This window comes from Emydura macquarii, unplaced genomic scaffold, assembly GCF_026122565.2.
Source record: "Emydura macquarii macquarii isolate MOO-44397 ecotype Brisbane River unplaced genomic scaffold, CSIRO-AGI_Emac_v2 contig_3671, whole genome shotgun sequence".
Classification (NCBI taxonomy): domain Eukaryota; kingdom Metazoa; phylum Chordata; order Testudines; family Chelidae; genus Emydura; species Emydura macquarii.
In genome coordinates, this window is record NW_027133808.1 from 5,182,927 (window position 1) to 5,208,269 (window position 25,343).

The 25,343-nt window shown below is 41.2% G+C and overlaps 1 protein-coding gene across 1 annotated transcript in view; it reads left to right on the top strand.

Moving 5' to 3' along the window:
* Window positions 1-25,343, top strand: part of NALCN (sodium leak channel, non-selective) — a 346,536-nt gene that overhangs the window by 23,056 nt on the left and 298,137 nt on the right. Inside the window, exons 2-3 of the mRNA XM_067536921.1 lie at window positions 2,631-2,777; window positions 4,091-4,273. Coding sequence (XP_067393022.1) covers window positions 2,670-2,777; window positions 4,091-4,273 — 291 coding nt within the window. The 5' untranslated portion in view covers window positions 2,631-2,669. The remainder of the gene's footprint in view (window positions 1-2,630; window positions 2,778-4,090; window positions 4,274-25,343) is intronic.

Sequence of the window (25,343 nt, forward strand, 5' to 3'; positions counted from 1 at the left end):
AAATGTGAATGGACACAGCTAAAGGAAGCAATGTTTTCCTTATTCAACCCAGTTTTTACTCCAGAGTGCACTCACACCTGATATTTGTAAAAGCTTTGGAGACAGAAATATTCATTAGGGACTGTATTAAGTCCCCCATGTTAATTTCACTGTGACCAAAAAAAATGTGTATGTTGGAATCTACCCTCCCTTGGTTGTGATGTGGAGCTATGCCGGAGGGAGCTGCAGAAAGACTGTGCTTCAGGAGCCACAATTCCTGCTTTAGCTCCGTGATGTGCAGCAGAGCATCCAAGCGGCATCAGTCTTGATGTGGTTTAAAAACAAACAAACCAAAACATCTTTTCTGGTTCTAACAAAAATAAATAAATGAAAACAAAAGAATTGCAAGAGACTCTACCAGTGCTTGCTAAAGGCCATTTCCAGACTATCTGTGTCTTTCTCATGCTGTTTCAAATTGTGTGAAATAAGAAAACTTGTATTTTATAGATTTTTTTTTTTTTTTTTTTTCCCCTTCTGGATTTACTTTGTTGATTTGTGACTACAGTTTAAAAATAATATGCGTGATCTGTTTGGTCATGGTATTTGGCCACCACTTGATGAACTAAAACCATTGTTGACATCTATAGTTTGTGACCTTTTATATGTTCAGATCAGTTCAGTAGGAAAAAGAAATCATTAGTCAGCCAGACAGATAAGAATTTCAATGTAAGGATACCACTAATAGTAATGGTCTGAATTAGTAGTGCTGAAAGAAGAAATCTGTTAATTATAGCTAGTTGAAAATAAAATAAAACTTTAATTTACCTTCTGCTGCAAAATATACTCAGCTTGTCATTTACCAGGAACGTTTATGAAATGATTTCAATAGTAGCTCTCTGGTCAATGCATTCTATTTCCTGTGCATTATCTCCTAATGACAGTCTTGAATCTGGTCTGACAATCTATTATAATTATTTTCTGGACAGGTTAGCAAGATCAGTATCTCAGTCATTGCTGGGAAGGGTCAATATTTATTAATAAAATCCTAATTACAACTTTAGTATTTTAAATAACAGGTTACTAAAGGCCATGTTAGCGAGGCATATTTTCATAATGTGGGTTTTTCTTCTGCAGGGGACTTGAAAAACTATTGCAGTTTCAGCTGCGAACTACCATCTCACTCAATGGGAGTTCTGCATTAACAAGGACTGTAGACTAAAACCCTTTTATAGTACAGCCTCTCTCACAGTATAGGCATTTCTAAAGATACTGACACTCTTTCAGAGACATCTCTCGTTACTGTGCAACATGTATACATCATGAGATGCTGCAGTGCCACATGACATCAAAACCTGCTATGACAGTCTCTAGATTTGGGGAAATCCCTATTGCATTTTGATCTATTTTTAAACACAGTGAGCTGGGAACTGATTATGAAAAGGCAGGATCAGGAAGGATGCAAAGCAAGCATGAAGAAGATGGGATGTAAGGAGAAAAAGGAAAACGAGGAATAAGGGAGAGGAAGGAAATGGAAGAAGGAGAGGGGGGCTTTGGAGAATGTAAAGCTCACACGTCATGTTATTTGAAGTGTTTGTTTACAATATTTTAATATTTTTATATTTTTAATATTTCACCCATATTGATGCTATTCATTCAACGTGAATGAGGTTGACATAAGTTAGCCCTTAGTGTTTGTTTTTATATTACCTTTGTTTGTTAAACAATGTTTGGAACTGGAGTAATGATCTGGTTGGTGAAGAGACTATATAGTCCCACACCTGCAGACCAAGCTCCTACTTAAAGCTTTATATGAGCTTAGAACCCACTTCAGCTTGCCAGTCGAATCTAGCAAGTATTTATACTGTGCTCATCATCATGCTGTATGGTGCCTGCTAGCCAGATTGCAGTTTACATACAAAGAATATACGAATGAACATGAATATATGAATGAAGTCCTGTTGGGACTTTGAGCCATTCTGTACAAACCACATGTCCTGGTTCAGAACTGTACTGGATTGCACCGTCCAGCTTCTGCAGACATCCAGGAGGGACTATATGTGGGAAGGTCAGGGCCATCATCCAGTCTCTTTTTCCCTACTCCCCAACCCATTTAAGGCGTTTGACATCCCTGAGGTTTTTAAATGAGCCAGCCTCTGTGTTTCTGTAAGCAGAAGGCTTCTGATTGTCCCTAACCCTTGTGCAAGGGGGAGACCCTTCCCGAAGCCTAGGTGTGTCCAGACACATGGAGAGGAATGAACTTTGTGACTGGCTGACTGTCGAGTAGAAAATTGTATATGCAAAAAGAAAGATTAAACAAATACGAATAATAAAGAGAAGAACAACAGTAATAAGGCTGTTTTTTAATCAGTCCAATCAAGACTTTGGTTTAAGTCTAAGCCTGGAACAATATCCTTCCTTGCATATGGGAGTAAAACTGGTCCTGCTAGGATTTTTAAAATTATTATAGTTGCCTCTTTCTGTATAAAACCTTCTTAGGTGATTCACTTTCAGTGTTTTATGTAGATAATCTGTTGATCAACAAGTTAAAGAGCAGCCTGGTCTAGTGACAAGTGTTTTCTATTTACAAAACTGTTCTAAAAAGGTTTTATGAATGGGTTGTTTAATAAATTTGTTTTTTTTTTCTTTCTAAGGGGGCTTCACTGTTATAGATAACCAAAGTTAACTTCAGGATGCTCAAACGGAAACAAAGCTCACGGGTGGAAGCCCAGCCCGTTACAGACTTCGGACCTGATGAATCTTTGTCAGACAATGCAGATATCCTGTGGATTAACAAACCAGTAAGTTTATTTATCGCTAGTTAGCAATTACAAGTTAAATATTACATTTTACAGTTAAAATATATCACTTCTGTGAAACTTAAGAAAGATCCTGAAACAAGTAGATTTTAGTCAGAAATAGTGAGCTGCTGATAGTTGCCAGTCAATCAGGAAATATTTCCAATTTGTATTGAATAATTTTTCCATCAGTTGTTGGAAAGTGTTGAGGATGGTGAAACAATAACTGTCAAGTAATTTATTCATTTTTTTTTTGTTTTGTTTTTGTAATTCTTCTCTCCCTCCCCCCACACCTTTCAGCTAGCTTCGATTACCAGCACTGGTTGATTTAAATTGAAGTCAAGTTTATAAAAGGAGGTCACAAAGAGAATCTTGAGACAGGATCTTTTACTGTTGGGGATGGGGGAAGGGTTAATATTTGGAAAGTATTGATCTCTCAGATCCTGGTTCACCTTCTTTGGTGGTGTAAGAATGGTATTTAGGTTGGTCATTTTAATCCACTTCACAACCTATCCCAATATCCCTGCACCTATTGATGTGACGCACAGGGAGTAAGTTAACCTTTCCTCACTTTGGAGGCCATCTTCAGGTTAAGACTGAAGTTCTTAGTGGTATACACAGTGTTAAATGCCATTATTTTCTTCTGCAATTATTGTATCTTGAAAATATAAATTATAACATACCTGCCAGCACCAACGATTCCTTTAAGTTCTGGAACATTCTTACTTTTGTTGATAATTTCAATTTATGCTTCTCTCATAACTTAAGAGAAATGCTTATTTTAAAAGAAAAAAGATAATCTGAAATAAATTAATATGGACTGTTTGGTGTTTCTTTTATGTTTGACAACTGTCATCTCCTTTGCAGTATGGGTACTAGAGCTGTTCAGCTGTATTTCAGTGTTGTGAAATCATTCATAAGAGAACACTCATGCATTAATTAATCATACTAAATTTTAATAGAATGTCACCATTGACTGGTGTAATAAATTCAAAGATTAATTACAGAAACATAAAATGTAGTAGTATTATTGACACACACTCCTAAATACACAGTGATTGACCTTCAAGCTGAAATCGTGCTTAGTCCTCTAGACTACATGACCCCTAATGAGCAAAATCACTTCTTTCATGTTGTTTTTTAAATAGAATCCAAAATGCCTGTTTTTTGGAGGTGGGGAGGGAAAGATCATAAAAATCTGGACTATGACATTTTAAAAAACTTAATTTTATGAAATGGTGTCATGATGAGTTAGACATTAAATACTTACAGTATTTTGTAAGATCAAAACTAAATTGTAACCCTTGTTTTTTCAGTGGGTTCACTCTTTGCTACGCATCTGTGCCATCATCAGTGTCATTTCTGTTTGTATGAATACCCCAAAGACCTTTGAACATTATCCTCCTCTTCAGTATTTGACGTTTGCTCTAGATACTTTGTTGATGTTTCTCTACACTGCAGAGATGATAGCAAAAATGCATATCCGTGGGATAGTCAAGGTGAGTTTTTAAAACACATTTTTATCGTGTGCCCAAGGAAATATATTTGAATCCGTTCTACTGAAGTTTTACATTATTTTTAAAATCTTTTCCACTTCAGGTCTTTTCTATATGGAAGTTTTGGAATAGCATGTCACATAAAAAGAGCAAAAGATATATTGATTAATATGCAGATTTATTGTATACTTAATCTTCAGAAAAGGTATTATAAGGCTGATAAACTTATTTAATAATTCCTATTAATTAAAATTCCTAATAATTCGTATTCCTATTAATTAATTCCTATTCCTAATAACTCACCTATAATAGAGAGTTTTATTGGATGATCTGAGCAATCATTTTTAGTTCCAATAATTCAAGAAGAAAATGTTGTTCTAAAGGCCACATATATATCAATAGGAGTTCTATGAAAATATTTAGAGTCAAATATGGACCTAATTTTTTTTATTTTGTCCTCATTAGGGAGTTTTTTTATTAAAATAAGATGAATATTTCATTTAGTTTACCTAACATCTTTCACGTTCCAATTTTTATGTTGCTCTGCTGATTTTGTTTTTTTTTTTATTTCAACACTTTGGTATACAAATCCTTTTACTATTGATCATTTTTGTTAATGATACTGGGACAATCTAATTGTACCAGCCTACACAATTATTTATGGTACCGGAAAACACAAATCTGTAGAGTTCTCCATAAATGTATAGGATATTCATCCCTTTATGGCATCATTTCATTGATTTTATTCCAGCTTCCATTTAAACACACAATTTCAGTATAAATTCCGAGAATGAAAGTGTCAAACCTATACAAAATGTGGGAGTTGGAATCATTGTGCCATCAAATAGACTAAAAGTAAACAAAACAATAGTATGTGACTTTAAAAAAATAATAGTATAGTTATGTCGTCTGTATTGTATGGGCCTTAGGATTGGGTAATTGTAAAATGGTGGTCTGCTCTTTTTAAATTGGAAAGGGATCAGGTTATGCCTATTAAGTTGACAGAGCTCAGAGGAGAGACCGAGCAGGAGAGGTTAGCTCCTGTGACTGTGTGGAGCAGAGAACAGGATAGAATGAAAGGTCTGTGCAGCCTGTGTTAGTCAGGGGAAAAGCATTGTTTTGTGTTACTATGGGCAGTTTTTGTTTGAATTAATAATTCCTGCCATGAAGTAAAGGCAAGGCCTTGAAAGAGTGGTGTTTAATCCTTCCTGGGCTGGGGAAACAGGCCAACAGCACTACAATAATCATAGAAATGTTGAACTGGAAGGGACTTGAAAGGTCTAGTCCAGCCCCTTGAGCTGAGACAAGACCAGTTATATCTAGACTATCCTTGACAGGTGTTTATCCAACCCATTCTTAGAAATCTCCAATAATGGGGATTCCTCAATCTCCCTGGGAAACCACTCCAGTGGTTAATTATCCCTATAATTAAAAAGATTTTCCTAGTATCTAACATAAATCTCTCTTGCTGCAGATTAAGACCATTACTATTTGTCCTACCTTCAGTGGACATGGAGAATAATTCATCACAGTCCTCTTTATAACAGCCCTTAATATATTTGAAGTCTGTTACCTGGACCCCCCTTCAATCTTCTTTTCTCAAAACTAAATCTGCCCATTGTTTTAGCCTTTCCTCATAGGTCAAGGTTTCTAAGCCTTTTATCATTTTTGTTGCTCTTCTCTGGACTCTCTCCAGTTTGTCCACAATTATTTCCCATGTCTTATGTACAATACTCTTATTAATATACCCCAGAATATCAGCCTTTTTCACAACTGCGTCACGTTGACTCCTTCAGTTTGTGATCCACTATAACCAATAGATCCTCTTTTTCAGGGGATCCTGTCTGGGGTGGTGGGATGTGGTGCAGATGCACAGGGGGCAGTCAAATCCTCTGGTGATTGAGGGTCAGGTCTTCAGCATCCTATTCAAAAGGGTTCATAGGGTCAGGATGAGGTGAGGACATTGGCTCTGCACTTATGGGGAATCTGTGGTCAAAATCCATTAGTAGAAAGTATGCATGGCCACAAGTCACTCACTTTCCATACACTATAATCGTGTTGGGGGGGGGAGAGAGAGGAGAGGGAATTTAATACTAATCCCTTCAACCTCCTTGCACAAAGTCTGATTTATTGGACTTTCTTTTGAAAAGATAATCCCCAATGAGTACTCAAGGACTGTAAATAATATAACACTGCAATTTCCAACAGTGCACATTGGATAATGCATGCTTGCTTTTATGGATATTCTGAACTGATCTTTGAAGCATGTCTGAAGTTCTGTTTTGACATGGTAAGGGACTGTGATGGGTTATACAAACCCCACACTGGGCCTGAAGGGGATAAAAGGCAAAACTGGACCCAGGTAGGCCCTTCCCCTGCAGACCTGCTAAGCATGCTGTGATTGGTGTAGATGGCTAAAAGGGGCTCAGGCAAAGAGGGTTGGTCAGGCTGCAGGAGAGAGAGGTCCCTTTCTAGGAAGCCAGACAGAAGGTTGAGTTTGAGAGGTGCCACAGAGTAGGTAAGGCCCACAAGCAGTGCCTTCTCCAACCATCACCCCCTTGGGGAACCAACAGGTCCTGCTTGGTTTGGATATTTTATTACATGATTGACTGTTTTGTTTATAGGGGCCATTATCTGAACTGAAAGAATATATAGGTAGTGTTGGAATTATAAATAATATTTGAATATGTTAATAATAATATGGGAAATCACCAAATACCAATTTAACTATAAATTCCTTTATTAAATCCAAAGGCCAAATGATACTTTTTTGCAGTGGCTGTAAACATACCTAAAAAGCCTAACTAAGCCATTTATTACATCTACAGAGTAACAAAACATTTCTAAGCATTTGATCAAGATACTTACAAATGGGCTAAACCAAGGGGTGCTTAGCTCCATATAGGTTAGCTCCAGTGTAGTCAGGCAGATATTAGCAATGAACCCTTTAAGAGTTTACTTTTTTATACCCTTTAACAAACAAGTGATGTCATTGCCAAGTACTGACTTCTGCTAAAAACCAATTTAAGACAGTTCACCTTTATTTCTAGTCTTAATCCAGATAAGATTTACAACCTCCTTTTTTTCCCCAAGGCTTTTTCTCCCCTTCTAGTTGTTTAACAGTTTTCCCATTGCCCCTGAATTCACACAGGCATTAACATTTGTGTATGGGTTGTAGAAAGGCCCTGTTGGCTCATTTTAAGACTGATTCTCTTTGTTTGATTTAAAATCATATGCAGTTAACCCTATTGGTTAGACACCTTCTTGTCAGAAATTTCCCCTTATCTCATTAGTTATTCTTTGAACCAGACATTCTCCTTATTCCTTCTGGCCTTAACTCATTATTTCCAAGGCCTTCCTTCTACTTGCTAGTCAGGGCCTTTCTTTACAACATAGCCAAACTTAAGATAGAATTAATACTTATTAATACTATACTTATCCTACAGCTAGGAGGTAGCCCAGGGCAGTGGACTTAGACTTGCTGCAGGGAGGACCTTGGGCTGGAATCTGGGTTGAGAGGAAGGACCTAGGTCCCCCTACCACACCTCTCTAAGAAGTGAGGCCCAGATGTAGGTGGAGAATCAAAGATTCCCAAGTTAGGGTCAGAAACAGGCACCTCTACTACCCTGACAGAGAGGCAACGGGCTGCAAGTCAGGTGTGCTAATCACTTGGATACCCAACCCTTTGAGCTCCCTATCCTAGGGACTGCCTGGCGTTTCCTCCTTTGCATGAAATGCAAGTTGTATGTATGTAGATCACAATAAGGATCTTTTTTAAAATTGCACAAGTACAATTTATTCCTCCTTATCAGATAAAATTAAGGTAAAAATATCAAACAAACCTCTCCTACATGTTAATTAGTTTGCATAAATAAAATATGGTAGCATTTTCTCTCTTGAGAATTTATCTACAACTGCACAGAACAATCCTGCAAACTTTACTTGAATAGTCAAATTGGCTTCAATGGCACTACTCTTGTGAATAAGGAATAATATAATAAAGGCTTGGACTTTTATTTTGCATAGCATCTTTCATATAAATCATATCAGAATATGATTATGCATTAAACAGTACTAAAGACATTAAATAAGTGCTTTTATGAATACTGGATTAGAGGAATTCTTTGAATAATAATAAATGAAAAATCTTTTTTTTTTTTTTTCTTTTTCTTGCTTGACCTGTGTGACGTTAGGCCCAAAAAAGCCAAGCATCTTTACAAATTGCATGGCCCAATTCTGACCTTTTGAGACACATTATAGGAAAATACAATGGTAGTGAGGGTCATTCCTTATAAGCAGACTAGATATTTGATATTGTGATAAAGCTCTTCTTCTACCTTGGTGGATCCAGCGCTTCCTTCTAGTGGTAGGTCAGGGGACTGCTTCACCCCTTAGTTTTCTTCCACCCTCTAGTTGTGGAGGAGGGTAACACAGCCTCTCTAAGATGGCCACTTCCTGCTGGGTCCCAGTCTTGTCTCTGATTCTCACAGGCCCTTTGCCTCTTCACTGGGGCTCTTGCCCCTCCAGTGAATGGCTGGTAAGAGGGAGGGAGGATCCAGTCCCAGTCCCACTCTCAACTCCGGGCCCCAACAAGCAGCAGCCTCATGCTTTGGCTTCAGGAAAGCTGCTAGCTTCCCTGGGTTACTTCCTCATGCCCCTTGACTTAATGTCTGGACCCTGCTTGGACAGGGGCCTTTCCTAGCCTCCTTGCCAGGGGAGGCTCTTGATCTCTGACAGCCCCACTGGGCATGGTAGTGCCAAACCAAATGTCCAGTTCTATTTTCCCCTTCTGGCAGGGTCTTTTCCCTTAGGCCTCCAGGCCTGGGAGAGATCCTCTGTCCTCTTTGGGCAGGGTTTTCCCTCCCCCAGTCTTTGTACCTGCAGGGTTCACTCCTGCCAGCATTCTGCTCCTTCTCCTAAATCCTGGTGGTTCTTAACAGCATCTCACTTACTCTCTCACACTCTGGTAGCTCATCTCACTCCAGCCACACTGGAGGGGAGGTTTTTAACAAGTCCTGGGCAGGGCCTTGGTTGGTTCCAGGTGTGTTTAATTAACCTAGAGTAACACCTGCTTGGCTATCAGGGGAAAAGTGACTTGCTGAGCTTTGGCTTGATATATTGGCCTTCTAGCACTCTCTGGTAGCCATCTGTCACAATATGCAAGTGTATTGTGGTCCTCATACGTAGACTAGAGTTTTAATGGTCAAGTGTATTGTTGGTAGCTATTTGATGTTGTTTACATATATCTTGTTAGAGGTTAGCAATGTAGATAAACTGCTTTCCTGTCTATTACTGTTTTAGTTGGTTAAGAGGTCAAAAGGGAATATTAACATCTAGATGGACCTTTGATGTAACAACGTAATTTGCCTGTATTACTCTTTGAGGTTTATGTAAAATGTCTGTTAATTGTGCTAATGCAGCTAATTACCTATGTGTGCCTAGGAGGTGAAGATTTTACTTCAAAGGACAATATACATTATTATTCTCCACTCAAAGTGTCTGTGAACTGTCTTGATAGTTTAAACGGCTATTGCTGTCTGTATTGTCTGAGGAAGGATCCATTGGGTAAAGATCAAACATCTCTTTCATCAAAGCACACATGAGGGCATTACCTGCAAGTGCCCACCTTGCTTCAGCTATAAAGGAAGCTTCAGGCCAGATCCTTTTTGTCTCAAATCTGTCCAAACTCATCAGGGAAAGTTTGGATTGCAAGATTGAGATCCCAGAACCAGCCTGGAATCACCCTGCTAATTCTCATGGGAGAATTTGAAAAAACTCTGCACATGGACTATTTAGTCTTCATTTCTCTGGACTGGATTACTAACAAAGAAGCTCTAAGCAAGGATTGATGACCTCCAAGCTGTTTGGGTAATTTCAGAGACTGCAATTTAAGAAATTTGCAATTCAGTTATCATCCCTACTTTGAAACTGAACTAAGAGCTTTATTTTCATCTGTGTATGTATATTGATCTTTTAACCAGTACTCTTTTTTTTCTTTTTTTTAAATAAATGTTAGTTTAGTTAATAAGCATTGGCTTTAAGCATGTATTTGGATAAGATCTGAACTATTCATTGACTTGTTTGGTAATGAGTCCGATCCTTTGGGATTATTAGAACTTTTTTATATATAATGGATAAAGATTTTCAGTTATCCCCATCATATTTGACTTGGCTGTCTGGGTGCTAGCCAAAGGGCTGGATAGTTTTAAGGGAATTGTGGTTTGTCTACTGAATGACCAGTGAGATCATAAGAACCTGTTTATTGCTGGCTTGGTATATCTTATGGAAAAAAATCCACCAGTATTTAGGGCTTTGCCTGCCCCATTCTTTGCAGTTTGCCCTGTTTAAGCTATTTCAGCATGGCTCCCCTGGAGGCCAATGTCACAACCTGCTCTACAGTTGATCAGTTATGCTGCAAAAATTATTAGTTGAATTATTATTTTTTGGTAGAGCCCATGATGTTCTAGTAGCTTCATAAGGTAACTGCAGGAACAGTAACTGTCTCAAAGAAGTCACAATATAGGAGGCTAAAAGACACTGAAACAGGTTTAGGGAAGGGGTACAAAAAACAAATATAAGGAAACCTGTTAGTGGCAGTAAAAGTTATTTATAACCCAGTGTTTGGAGGAGAGGAGGTTCTGCCAACTCCACAAGCTTGATATCATCAACCGGCTAGTTTCTGGAAAGTGTCACAGTAGGAGTCCCCTTCTGGAGGAATTTCAATGAGGAAAGGTATGTAACTTCATGGACTAGCTCACTGAGTGTGTTCTTTGTATAGGCAGTAATGTGGATGGAAATACAGAGAGGTTTGTGGGAGTTTCATCTTATGTATGGTATTATTGACAATATTATTTGATACAGTATTGAACCAGTTCTAATAATCCATAATAGCATGACACTTTTCATACTGCACTGGGTATATGTTTCTGAAAAACAGAATACTGGATAGAATTCTCACTCCCTCAATATTGTTGGAGCTATGTTTTAAAAGTACAAAGTCTCAGAATAGACTACTTAATATTGTTTATGCAGAGTTGCTTAAAATGTATATACAAACACCAACAGGACTTATATCATTTTGTGACAGAATATGGACAAGACTTAGGGCATGAAGGGCTAATGTGGACTTTGGGGGGTGTGATTGCTAAAATGCACTAAAATAGTGTGCGTAAATGCATATTAGCCCCTACTAGTATGCACCAAAATTTCTCATGTCCATTCCAAGTTAGGTGTGTGCTCGCCACGTGCCCATTTGCCAGAGATTCTTTTCCCCCTCTGGTGCTGTACACTTATGCGCTGGTATAAGGGACCCAGCCAGCTCTGCACCCTCTCCGTTCCTTCTTACCATCCATAATGGTCACTGGAACAGCTCCTCTTGCTTTGGCAAACTCTAATTCAATGGCCTTAGTTTAGTCTTTTTCCCTATCCCAGTGCTTTATTTTTTGAGTTTGGACTGTTGAAGTTTAGTTGTGTATATATAGTTAGTTAGCGCTTCTCACCTTGTTAGCAGAGTTTCGTCCACTTCCGGTGCCAGGACATTCCTTGCTCCCTGGGTTTCAAGCCCTGTGTCTCCTGCTGTAAGTCCATGCCTGTGATGACCCATGCTCCAGTTGTCTGAAGTGCCTGGAAGAGACTCATATCAGGGACCTCTGCTAGATCTATTGGTAATTCAAGCCCCATATGAAGGAGGCCAGAGAGGCCAGGTTGAAGTCCCTCCTGATGGAGGCGGTGCTCTGTTCCTCATTGGAGCTGAGCTGGACCGACGGCACCCAGCATCTCTGTGTCAGTGTAGAGTGCTCCTCCTGCTGAGAGAGACTCTTGGCACCGTTCTCCGATCACTGATGCCAAAGAAAAAACAGCAGCAGCAGCTGGCTGAGTGGGGATGTTCCCAACTTGGAAGAGAGCCAAGTCCTGAATCTGGAACTCCTCTGCCCTCCCTCAGAGAGCAGCACCGTTGACTCCGTCTTGTGGTCAGGTTTTGTTGAGTCCGGTCCCAGACCATCCCTCCGCACCGGATGAACAATGTGACACAAGTGGGGTCACAGTGCCATCTACCCCAAAGGCATTCGTTGTGGCCAGGGACCTGCTGGTACTTTTGGTACCTGCGGTACAAGAGTTGGTGGTGCAGAAGGGAGCATGTGGCCCCAGACTCCCGTTTGGTACTGGCCGCCTCAGTACCATCCTTAGGAAAACCATCCCTGCTTACCTTGACACAGGTCTTTCCACCTTGGCACCGTTCCCTGGCACCGACAGGTACTGCCTCTCCATGGTCCCCAGAGGAAGACTCATTGTCAGACTTGGAAGTGGGAGATGTATCCCCTCTTGAGGAATCGCTACCAGTTCCCATCTGGGCAGCCCTATCAGTTGATGGACCTGGGCGTGAGGATACTGCTGAGTATTTGGCACAATAGGCACTGGCTTATTCAGATGCAATGGCCATTTTGGAACTCATGGTGTTTTCCCCCTAGGGAAGGGCCTTCTTCTGGATTCTTGTATTTTGTAGTCTCAGAAAGAAGAGCGCCCCTGCCCTATGTCCTGCACCCAATCCAGACTCCAGTACGAAGCCCAGTACTGAGCCTCAGGACCTAGATCTATGGGACTCGGTCAGTGCAGAAGGAGAGAAAGAGGACCCCCTGCCTATGCCGGCCTCTTCTTTCTCCTCCCTGAATGAGGTAGTGTCTGGGGCATGTGTATCCCCATCCCCTCATGAAGTGCACCAGGAGCTGTTGAAAAGAGTGGCCTTAAACCTTGAGCTGGAAGAGGAGGTAGTCAAAGAATACACCTACAGCTTGGTTGATACCTTGACTGCTGTGGGCCCGTCGAAGGTGGCCCTCCCTCTCAGTGAGGCTGTTATCAGACCGGTTAAAGCCTTGTAGCAAACTCCATCCTCCCTGGCTCCCATCGCAAAAAGGGATGAAAAGAAGTACTTTGTTCCTACTCAAGGTTATGAGTACTTGCACTCCCACCTCCCCCAGGGTCCTGGGTGGTCTCGATGGCTAACAAGAGAGATCGCAAGGAATGACTCCCAAAGCAAAGAATGCAAAGAGACTAGACCTTTTTGGTACAAAGGTTTGTGCTTACAGTTCTCATGCAGGTCCTTGCCTCTCTAGATTGGTGGAGGGACCTCCGCTCACTAGGCTTGGGCATTCCCTTTATCAGTCTCCTACCCTCAGAATCCCTGATCTTGGATGCATCTGAGCTAGGTTGGAAAGCACACCTCAAGTACCTCAGGACTCAAGGTCTGTGGTCCTAGGAGAAGCTCTCTTTACATAGAAATGTTAGAGAGCTCAGAGCGGTCTGCCTAGCATGCCAGGTTTTTTACCCCAGATTGCAGGCAAGGTTGTGCTTGCCCTTATGAACGACATGGCAACCATGTTTAACATCAACAGACAGGGAGGGGCACACTCTTCCCCCATGTGTCAATAGGCCATTCACTTGTGGGAATTCTGCATGAAGCACTTGATCCACCTCAAATCTTCTTATCTTCCGGGAACCTGAAACAATCTGGCAGATCATCTCAGCAGATCTTTATCCTTTCACCATGACTGGTCATTTTGTCCCGATATAGGCAGGACCATCTTCCAGCGGTGGGGAACTCCCCTCAGAGATTGGTTCACAACCCAGCAAAACAGGAAGTGTCAGCGGTTTTGGTCTCCTTGTGAGTGCAACGTGGACACACTCACAGATGCCTTCCTACTTCCTTGGACAAAGCACCTATTCTGTGCATCTCCCCCCCATTCCTCTTGTGCACAAAGACTTATTCAAAGTCAAGTGGGACAGAGCAAAGGTTATTCTATAGCCCCAGCATGACCACTCCAGCACTGGTTTGGCAAGTTATTGGACCTATCAGTAGTGACTTCAATGCCGCTCCCTTCCCTCCCGGACCTGATCTCGTGAGATCATGGCCGATTGCTTCACCCGAACCTCAAGTCCTCCACCTGATCGCATGGAAGCTCCATGATTAAACCCAGCAGCCTGTTTGGAGCAAATCTGCCAGGTATTGTTAGATAGTAGGAAACCATCTACTAGAGTGACTTACCTCATCAAGTAGAAGTTTCTCCATGTGGTTGTCCCAATGAGGCCTCTCACCCTCTAGGTCTTCTCTTCAGTCTGTGCTGGAGTATCTGCGTCATCTGAAACAGCTGAGCTTAGCCATTTTGTCAATTAGGATATACCTAGTGGCCATCTCCGCCTTCCACTCTCTGGTGGATGGTAGGTTGGTGTTTTCTTAAGACATATCGATTTGCTTCTTCAAGGGCTTAGAGGCTTTACCCACAGATTCGTGAACCCGTTCTGTAAATCTGATCCTGTCAAGACTCTCAGGCCCTCTCTTTGAGCCACTGGCATCGTGCCCCTTGTCATATCTGTCCTGGAAGGTCGCCTTCCTAGTAGGGATTACCTCTGCCAGGAGAGTCTCAGGGATCAGGGCCTTGCGTCAGAACTGCTGTATACAGTGTTCTTTAAGGACAAGGTACAAATTCACCCCTCCCAAAGGTGGGTTCGCAGTTTCATAGGAATCCGCTATCTAACTGCCATTATTCTTCCTGAAACCACACACTAATATGGAGGAGCAGCGTCTCCACACACTGGATGTTAGGCGGGATCTGGCCTTCTATATAGAAAGGACCAAACCAGTCCTTAAGTCCGCACAGCTCTTTGTGGCAATAGCAGACAGGATGAAAGGCCTGCCAATTTCAGCCCAAAGAATTTCATTTTGGATCACTTCCTGCATTCACACATGCTATGTGCGGGTGGGAGCCCAACCTCCTGCCATCTTCATTGCGAACTCAAAGAAAGCTCAAGCTTCCTCAGCAATGTTTCTGGCCAAGATACCAATCCAGGATATTTGTAGAGTGGTGACTTCATTGTTGGTTTATAGTTTTTCATCCCATTATGCCATCACCCATCAGGCTAGAGATGATGCCAGGTTTGGAAGAGCAATGTTGCAATCTGCATGTCTATGAACACTGAGCCCACCTTCTAGAGTACCACTTGGGAGTCCCCTAACATGGAATGGACATGAGCAAGCACTCGAAGAAGAAAATGGTTACTAACCTTTCTGTAATTGTTGTTCTTTGAGATGTTGTTGCTTCTGTTTGCTCCACGACCTACCTTCCTGCCCCTCTGTCAGAGTTAGCTGGCAAGAAGGAATTGAAAGGGTGAGAATCTGGCCCCTTTTACCAGTGCGTGAGCATCCAAGGGTACTAGAACCGGCCCGATGGATACTATTGAGGGGGAAAAAACCTCTGGTCACTGTGCACATGGCACACGCACACCTAACGTGGAATGGACATGAGCAACACATCTTTGGAAGAACAACAGTTACAGGAAGGTTAGTAACTGTTTTTTTCATAGTGCACTTTGATGTGCTTGCATTTCAACAGCAGTATGTCAAAGTGCACTTGGAACTTTTGGTGCACTGTAGCAGGGTCCGCACAGCAACTTTCTGCACTATAGATTCATATCCTGGCTTGCTGTGTGCTAATTCACCACGTAGACAAGGCCCAAATTAATTAAAAAAAAAAACCCAAAAAACTAGTTTTTGGATGAAATTATCCTCCCATTTACAATGGAGCAAAACAACTTACTTTTCATTAGTGTACAATGTTGGGAAAATTTGGCTCTTTAATATTTTTATGTTGATGATTTTCACCAAACAAAGCATTGCAATGAACATTATTTGCATCACTGCATATAGAATATGTTAAAATAAATTGTTACATGAGAGAAAAATGTTTAATTGTGTGTTGAATATACAGGGATGGGGCCAACAATGTGTTCCTAGTTACAATGTGTATTTAACTGAACAACTTTTGAATATGTGTAAGTGTAACTGAGAGCAGAATTCAACCAAGTGAATTTTATTCCTTGATATATTCTTATTGTATGTTATATTAGCTTAATATGTAATTTCTGTGCATAGAATTTTTAAATTGCACAGTGATAGCATATCTTTCTACGCAATACTATCATGAGTTATAGTCTAAAATACTATGTATTAAGCAAAATTCTATTTCAAATAGATCAGTTCTGGAAGAGTGTTATTTCAGCAATTATAGAATAGTTTTCGTGAGTACCTGGTTTTAACTGAACTTTTTAAATAAAGTTAAAAATTAGTTGTTTAATTGCTTCACCAAGTAAGTTACCTAATTAGTGTTAGTTAGAGGAAAAAATGTTTTCTTAAACATGAGCCAAGTATTTTCATATATAATTAGTCATGAAAAATCAAATATTATTAAATAATTACTAATCATTAAATTATTATCAAAATTTTAACGTAAACGCTAAGTTGTTTATCACGAAGCTTTATTTTTACAAATTCACTATTTTATAGATATAAAAGTTTCCATATTTCAGTATTTCTATGGGACCTATGTACATAAATAAATTATTTTAATGATTTTTACATACTGCACATTCTGTTCTCTGACTTGCTCATGAATTTGTGGAGTGTGTGACTTAACCACATCAGTATGCTTTGTAAGAATAATTCATAAAATGTGTTAACAGATGTCTGCTAAATTGAGCTGTGGTATAGGCATGTTCAATATACCTAGCACTTTAGAAAATGGAAAATAAAATCTTTTAGAAAACCATTCAGAGGATTGAAAATGTTTATGTTCGGTATCACCAGTTTTCAGTTCTACATTCTGAAAGAGTTGCAATATATGTGCAATAGAAAATAGTCCTGTAAGCATAATAATTCAAAAGTAGAACTTGTCATCTGTATAAAATGTTGAAAACCAATGTCCTTTTTAGGATGGTATAGTGTATTCAGCCTATAGTGCCTAGCATTTACACACCTGGTGATAATGTCTGACCACTATCCTCCAGTCACCAGCGTCCTTGCTTTTTTAAATGTTTAGACTCTATGGTTTTGTTCTTGAAAATGTTTGTGTACTGTATTAATATTTTGACAGCTGTGCAAATGCACTTTGCAATGAATGTCTCAGATAGAAGTCCCTGGACTTGATGTTTGAGATTATGAAGTCTATATAAAGTGTTTTTTCCTTTAAATTTTCATTAGCGCTGAGTAAACAAATGGAGAGACATGTTGGCAAGAGTCTGAAGAGAACTTGGCTATTATACAGTATTATGTTTTTATTTAGCAACTAAACTTCTCCTCTCTTTGTCAGATGATGCTAGTCAAACATACTTATGGGAGGGCCTTGCTATGCTGTGTTTGAGAATGTAACGTGTGTGTTTTCTCTCCATGAACTGGTCTCAAGGTTTTTGTTGGTGTTCCTGAAACATGCTCCATAGGGCACTAGTTGCTGCTTGTTGCACAAATACTCCCTTATTCTTAACCAGTCAAGAGCTTTATGGCTGCCTACCCAGGGGTGTGCTGAGGGAGAGACATCTCTGTCCTCTTCCCTCACCCCTGTCAGTGCAATAATACTGAGAGAGCCATAATTTGGCATCTAAAATATGTAGAGAACATGTGATGGTATATTATAGAAGTCATAGCAGTAATGGGTTTGGGATGGCTACATTCCTTATAAGTGGTGTTGCCTGATAGCATCTTTGTGGGTCCTTATGCCATGACCATAATTATGGCATATGAGCACCTTACAGGTTGAACACAAAAAAAGCTCCTCTTCGCTCTCTGTCTCTTCTTTTCCTATTCTGAAGTCAGTGAGGGCTTTGGTATTCTTTCTGGTTTGTGTTGTTAAATATGTGACCTTGGGAGTGGAGTTTTGGGAAGATAGGCTCAATGAAGTTAATTTTACCTTTTGTGTAGCAGGGCAGTGGGCCTTAGGGTACATGTGTGTGCCCCACTGTACTAGTTATGGATCTTTAAAACTGGGAGCTGCAGTTGCCCTACAGGAAATGCATTTAAGTCATCCTGCCTTTTAGGTAGACAGAGGAAGGGTCAGGGAAGGACCTGTGAGGAGTATCTCCACAGTAGCCAGGAAAGGGCTAATTAGTCCAGAAGGATGTGTTCTCCCCCTTTCTAGCTTGCAGAAAATGGGAATGTGTCTTTTTCTAAGCATTTTTTGTTTCTTTGAGCCTTTTGTATCTTACTTGCCTGGAGGAAAGGGACGTGGAACCTTAGACAAGCATTTGGGCTTTACATGGCCTGTCTTGGTGAAACTTCCCACCATCTTACAGTTTGGCTCTGGAGGTATAGAGGTTAACAGTCATCCTAATTGGTTTGGAAAGGGAGTTCTGCACTTGTTGTCTGTCACAGACAAAGTTCTGTGTCGCGTACACTTGAGTTTAACTCTTGAGATTGACAGTTCCATTGTTCCAATAAACTGAAGCTGTTGTGGGAAGCCATGATCACACAGTGTGAAGAGGTCCCCAAGGTAACTTTCCATAAATCCATAGAGGGCTTCAAAACATGGAGAAGCACAATCTTGAAGAGGGTGTGTTGTACATAGTTGGTCTAAAATGGGGACATTTATTGCAAAACATCTTGAATTTCAAATTTTTTTTGCTATACTCAAATTGTATCTTGCCATCTGGGCCTGACCATGTCTGCTTTTCCCCTTGCTCCATATCAGCTGAGTCACAGCTTCCCAAAATCCCTTCATAGTCAACCTCTATAGAGACCCACTTCTCTATTGTCTATTCCTATGATTCCCCCCAGCGAGAAATGCCTCTTATCCTACTTTTTCTGCCTTCCAATGTTAATCCCATGGGATCGATGTGGGAGTGCTTATGCTTCTGGTTGTTTGGTAGGTGGCAAACATTGGGATTAGTGGCTGTGCCGTGGGAAGCATGTGGAGATTGTGCTTCTGTGGAAGGGAGTAAGGCACAGGAAAGAGACATTTAAATTGTCATGGTGCAAGAGAAACCTACTTTGAAGTTGTGTTTAGGGCCTACCCATGAATTGTTATGTCCTGGAGATGAAAATGAATTCTTCAGACATATTGGAGAAGTACCTCCATTCAGCATAATCCACCTACATAAAGAACTTTAAAGTAACTTCTGGAATTTATTCTCTATTAGATTAATATGTGCCTCCTTGTAAATGGAGAACCAATTTTTTCAGTTTAAACTGTAAGCACCAGAAAACACTTACTCATCAGTTAATATTTATTCTTTCCCAAAAGGTGAAAATTAGCAGGCTGCTCTACATCTGAGTGCTAATCCTTGTCAATTACCCATCAAGAGCTGTGTTCGACTAACAAGGAGAGCTGCACAGATTTGGTAGTCAAGAATATATGCCAAAAAAATCTCAGAAGATACTTATTTTAGGACACCCCAATAGGATTTTAAAAAAAACCCTGTCTGATTTTCTGGGTTTTTTTCTCTCTCAAAAACAGAAGCTTTAAATGCAAAATATCCCTACTTTGGGGATGGCTGAAGTTAAGTATTAAATTCAGAGACTTCATGACACTTTGATATTGATACACAGATTTATTTTATTTGTTTAGTGAAAAGTTTAAAGTGGGATTTAATGAAGATTTAAGAAAAAGTAATTCTTTTTGTTTGAAGGATAAAACCTTTTTTCTCATGCAAGTTGCATCCAAAGCAGATACTCGTTGTGTGGTTTCAGATGTGGAAATGCCTAACTGTATTTTTCATGTAGCTACATGTCTTAACATGTGTTTAACAGGGTCTTACCCAGTCCGGCATTAGACCTTGCTGCTGCCAAATCTCATCTGTGCCTAGTTGTCCATCTTCCAGGTGAAGGGTTGGGCTTGGCCTAGTGGATGGATCATGACCAGGAAACATGTGATGGTAGCCTGGGGCAGGGTTTCCTGTAGGAGGGAGCCTAGTCAGTTAGAAAGAGAGGGAGAGCTCTACTTAAGGTGGGACTGGGCCTATCTCCCCTTAAGGGTCAGCCCATTCTGTGACACTGTGTGTGAGGAATTATTGGTTAAAATGACTTCATTTAGCAGTACATCCAAATATATTTATCTATTTTTATAATGGTAACACCTCGCAGCCCCAAAGTATGTAGATGAGGTATACCTAAAGTTGGGTAGACCAGGGAGGTATGTGAGTCAGGCTGTTGGGGTTTTTTTGTTTGTTTGTTTTTACTGTTTATATGATTTGTTTACTCTTGACTGGGTAGTATCACAAAGACTATCCTAATAGAGAGCAAAGACTTCCAATTTCTAAGGCGCTGGAGAGAAGGCAAAAGGTGTTTTCTGGACTCCACCGCCGCATTCACCCACTTGCGGTTTTGGTGAAGTGGGGCATGGAAAAAGGTGTAATCTCCCATTGGGATGTCTGCCTCAGTTGAACACAAAGACAGCAGAAAGAATGAGGAGACATGCTTTGGCAATGATGAGGGTGTCAAGTTTCAGCATGCGATTCAACGAGTGAGAAGAAGTAGCTGTTTTCTGAGGCGATTGACTGTACTGAAGGAGAGAATGGACTGGAAGTGGAGGAAGTGTTATGGTCCTTTGGATTTTTCCAAGGGGGTTGTCGTGGTATTGATTCCTCTTTCACAGGTTTTATTTTATATGGGTCCTCTGGTGACCAAGGAGTCTGATCCTTGAGCTGCAGACTTGTTGGCAGATGTTGCAAGTGGTGTTGGAAGACAGGTTTGGGCCACGATTGTTGCATGACCATTATCTGTCCTTTGTTTTCTAGCATTTTTTCTGCAATAATGGTGAGGCGATTTTTCTCAAAACTGGTCATCCCTTCTCTGACAAGGCTTCATCAGTTGCCCTGTCTTGGGCTACTGTATGGTGTCAATGCTACATCTTTTGATGATTGTCTTGAGGATGTCTTTTGAAGCGTTTCTTTTGGCTTCCCCGTTTCCTTTCTGCTTTGGTGAGTTGGATGCACAGCAATTGTTTTGGTAGGTGCGCATCAGGCATGTGCACATAGTGTCTGCTCCACCTCAGCTGATGCTGGATAATCAGGGCCTGAACCCTGAAGATGCTGGCCTCTGTGAGGATGCTGATGTTAGCACTGCAATTGATGCACTTCATGTTGAGGATCTTTTGGAGAACGTGCAGGTGCTGGCGTTCCAGGTTTTTCAGGTGTTTTCTGTAGGTCACCCAGGTGTCTCAGCCATAGAGAAGAGTTGGGATTACCACCGCTTTGTATACTAAGAGTCTAGTGTGTGTTCTAATGTTGCGCTTGTTGAACACCCAGCGAGACAATCTGCCAAAGGCTAGGCTGGTACAGCGGATTCTGTGCTGAATCTCGACGTCTAAGTTTGCCCTCTGTGAGAGACAGCTGCCAAGGTAGGCAAAGTGTTCTACGTTTTCCACATCTTCTCTGTCCAGTGTTGATCTTCCTTGCTGTGCCTGATGATTGACTGGGAGCAGGCTGGTGGAGAACTTTTATTTTGCCAATGCTCAGGGTTTGCCATAGGCTTTTGTAAGCTTCAAGAAGCAGTAAAGGACTGTTTGTAGATCCTCCTTTGAGTGTTCAACTACAGCAGAGTCATCTGCGTACTGATGTTTGGTTATTGTTGCTGATGTTACTGTATTTGGCAGGAGGAGAACAGGGCCTGGAGAGGTAGAAGAGAAAGACACAGAAGAGTGCTTAAGAAGGAAAAAATAATAGTTATATGTAACAGAACAGCTAGAAATGCCTAAGGATCACTGCTGGTATAACTAAAACTGTTTTTGGTTGTTTTTCCCCATTAGAAGTGGGAATTGAGTATAACTGCCACTGCTCTGATCAGCAAGCGGCATTTCTGAGGAAGTAGTAGGGGGGCAGTCCTACTTCTGTCAACCTCATTAGTTCTGCACAACTGCCATTTACCACCAAGGAGGGGAGGGACACAGGAATAATGACTGATAGCCATGTCCTTGTTAAAGAAAATAGGGAGTTAAGTGTTCCCTTCATCTGAATGCAGTATCTGATCTTGGCTGCTGTTTCCAGGATCAGGTTCAGAAACTTTGCTAGTGACTGAAGGATGGCTGTCTTAAGAGGACTGAGAAGGTGTACATTCCTTAACTTGCTGAGGTAACTGATAAGGTGTCAACCTGTATCAGAGTCCCAAGGATGGGGGTTTGGGTGGGATAGTCATGCCTTTAGTCTAGGCAGAGCTGTTCACAGTGAAGAATCCTTCTATGAGCTGGGAACTGAGGCCTCTTGGAATAATTTGGTTTAGTGGGTATGGATTTTGAAATGGTGCCCTTTCTTCCTAAAATAGGACTGGCTGGGAAGGCTGGGAAGTTCCCCTGATTTTGGAACTCTGAAGACTTCAGTAGGACTTTGTCCACCCCTCCTCACTGTAGTTCTTTATCTGCTTTGGCACCGGCGATAATGCAGTGAGTTTGCCTTGCTGTTCAGAGGGATGTTTTTGCCCACTTTTCAAGAAGACTCTGTAATACTTAACTGGGTTTGTGCTAGGAGTCCCAGGCATAATGTTCTGGTCTTGCTCTAGACAGTTGTAAAATGTGCACCACCACCCACAGTGCTGCTTCTTGGTCAGGCAGGAGTTTCCAATTCTCCCCTCCTGCACTGGGATAGTGGGGGCTGGGTCTTTAAATAATCAAGGTCAATCTCAGTAGGCCTCCAGCCTTAGGTGGAGATCCATAGTTTTTCACTGCCTACTTCAGGGTGGTAGGGGTGGTGGGGAGAGGGAGAGGGAGGGGGGGGGGAAGGGGAGCTCCGGCCCACCCTCTCCACCGAGCTCTGGTCCAGGACTCAATGGTGAGCGGCAACACTTGGCCTCTTGGGGTGTTAGGCTGCCCCCTTTCCCACATTTCCTTTCCCAACCCCCTGTCAGTTGTACCAGAGTAAAGCACTTCTCTCAAGTCTCTGACCTGCACACTCAGTCGCTTCACTCCTTTCTAGGTTCTCCACTGGTCCATGTAGTGAGGTCTCAGGCAAGATGCCCCGGGGCAATATTTTGACTCTCGGAGCCCAGGCCAGCCATCTGCTCCCTTCTACTGCCTGCTGCATTCTGAGCTATTCTTCTCTCCTTTTAAAGCCCTGCCTGCAGCTTGTGCAAGCCCTGTGTAGGTGGGCTGCCTGGGACCAGAGCTGCTCTTTAACCCCTTGGTCTCCAGTGTGGGGTTTGTAAACCATATCACAACAGTCCAAAATCCTTAGGAAGCAACCAGTAATGTTAGGGATCTTCCATTTAATTGAGCGGTTGGCAAGATCCTTAGCTGGTGTAAATCAGTGTAGCCACTGAAGTCATTCCTGTTCCCCAAGATCTTATTATTCTGTTCTGTTTCCTGAGCTAAGAGTCAATCTCACATCTGTTGGAAATAAACATCTTGCTCCTGGGTTCTTGTACATAATTATCTTTCAGTTCTGGATGGTTGGAAAAAAAAAATCTGTGTTAAGAATTGTGTTGCTGCTCTGAGGTTTTGCTGATGGTGCTTTAAAATAGGATTGTGGAGGGTGACAGATAGGTTGCCAGCTGTCTTTAAACTTTCTTCAATGCTTAGAATGTTTGCAGGGTGACCACCTCAAATGAATAACCAGCCCATTGCATACACGTTTGTGTACATCTTGATTCTGATACCCGATTATTTTGGTAGTATCTGAACTTTCTGCTATCCACACCTCTGGGGATTTAATGAAGGTATGGAGTCACCAGATGTTCTGTCATTGTAGACATCTGTCTTGCTATCAACAGGCTCAAGAGTGATTGCCCAAACTTTGGAGGGAAGGTGCTTCACGCCTGAGGCAGTCCAGGAGAAATACAATCTGTATCCCTGCCCTGACTTGGAAAGAACTTGCTATCATGGTTCTCTGGCCAGAGCCAGTGGATTAGGAAGTTTAGTGGGCAGTATCTGCTGAAGCTGAGTTTTTCTCATCTTCTACACGTTCAGTGAAGTCTTCCAGGGAGATCCATCATCAGTGAGGCAGCTAGACACAGCCTGGGCAAAAAATGAAACATCTGTGGACGCAGCTTCATCTTTCATGTTGTAATGGAAGCCTGTGAGGTGGGTGGAGCTGGCTGGGAATGTTGTGGTGGAGAAGCTGAGGGACTCTTCATTGTAGCCTTTCATGAGGGTGGGGGTGGAATTAAATCTGTAAGACCTGAGTGAAAAAAACATAGGCCAGAATATTCAAGACTGGGTGTCTAAAAAGTTAGACTGCTAAATAAAAGTGACCTGATTTTCAGAGGTCTTCAGCTCAGTCAATTCCCACAAACTTTCGTTTGGGTCGCCACATTAGCTCCTACCTGTAATGTCATTTAGAGAGACAAGTGAATACTCAAATATGAAAAATAATGTGTGTTATTCCCTGGTTGATAAATGTAAAAGTATTAAAAAACATTGTGATAATGAGAATAATCTTAGTGATTAATTTTTAATTGAAGCAAATATACTATGCTGCATCTGTAGTTGCAGTTTAATTTAGAATTGGTTTTATATTACTGTTGAGACACCCATTGGCCAGATTATTTAATTTATCTGTATTTCCTATGCTGTATTTGCTATGTTGTATTCCTAGCATTCTCTGTGCAAATTGCATAATGCTTTATATGCATGTGCTAGCTTGGACGCTGGCTGGATTAGGGGGTCCTTGGGGTGTATTCAGGAGCTCTGATTACTCCTTCCTACAACAATCTCGCGTTGGGGGTGTGATGCTGGCTGGATTGGGGGGGGGGGGCATTTATTATGTTTAACATCAATACATCAGAATCATAATAATTCATGTGAGAAATTCATGTCAGGTACTGTTAGGCTATAATGTGCTAAGTAAGATAATGTTTATGTTCATGTTTTTTGTGTGTAATGGAAGTTACGGATATGTTTGATATATCTGTATTTCAAATTGTGCTGTGTCTGGGTGACACCCCAGACAGGATGGCTGCAGCACTAACCTGCTTAATGGCCCATTAAGAAATTCACAGGTACAATGGGTCAGGAGGAGAAGCCAGGGAATCACCAGTCATATGATCCTGGACTCCATCTTATTCCTGTAAATTTCCACAAGCAGCATAGCAAAGGCAAAGGACATAAAAGGCAGCTGCCCTACATACATTTTGTCTTCAGTCAGTCTTCAGTCTCCAGCCTACTTCTGGATCAACTCACCTACAACTGAACTGAACTTAAGCTGTGAAACAAAGGACTGAGACCCATCCAAGTACTGGATGTATACCAGAGGGACCATACAAGCCTGCAAACTCCACAATTCTACTGGAAACCTGATGGATATGGACTTTCCAATCATTTGTATGTGTGTG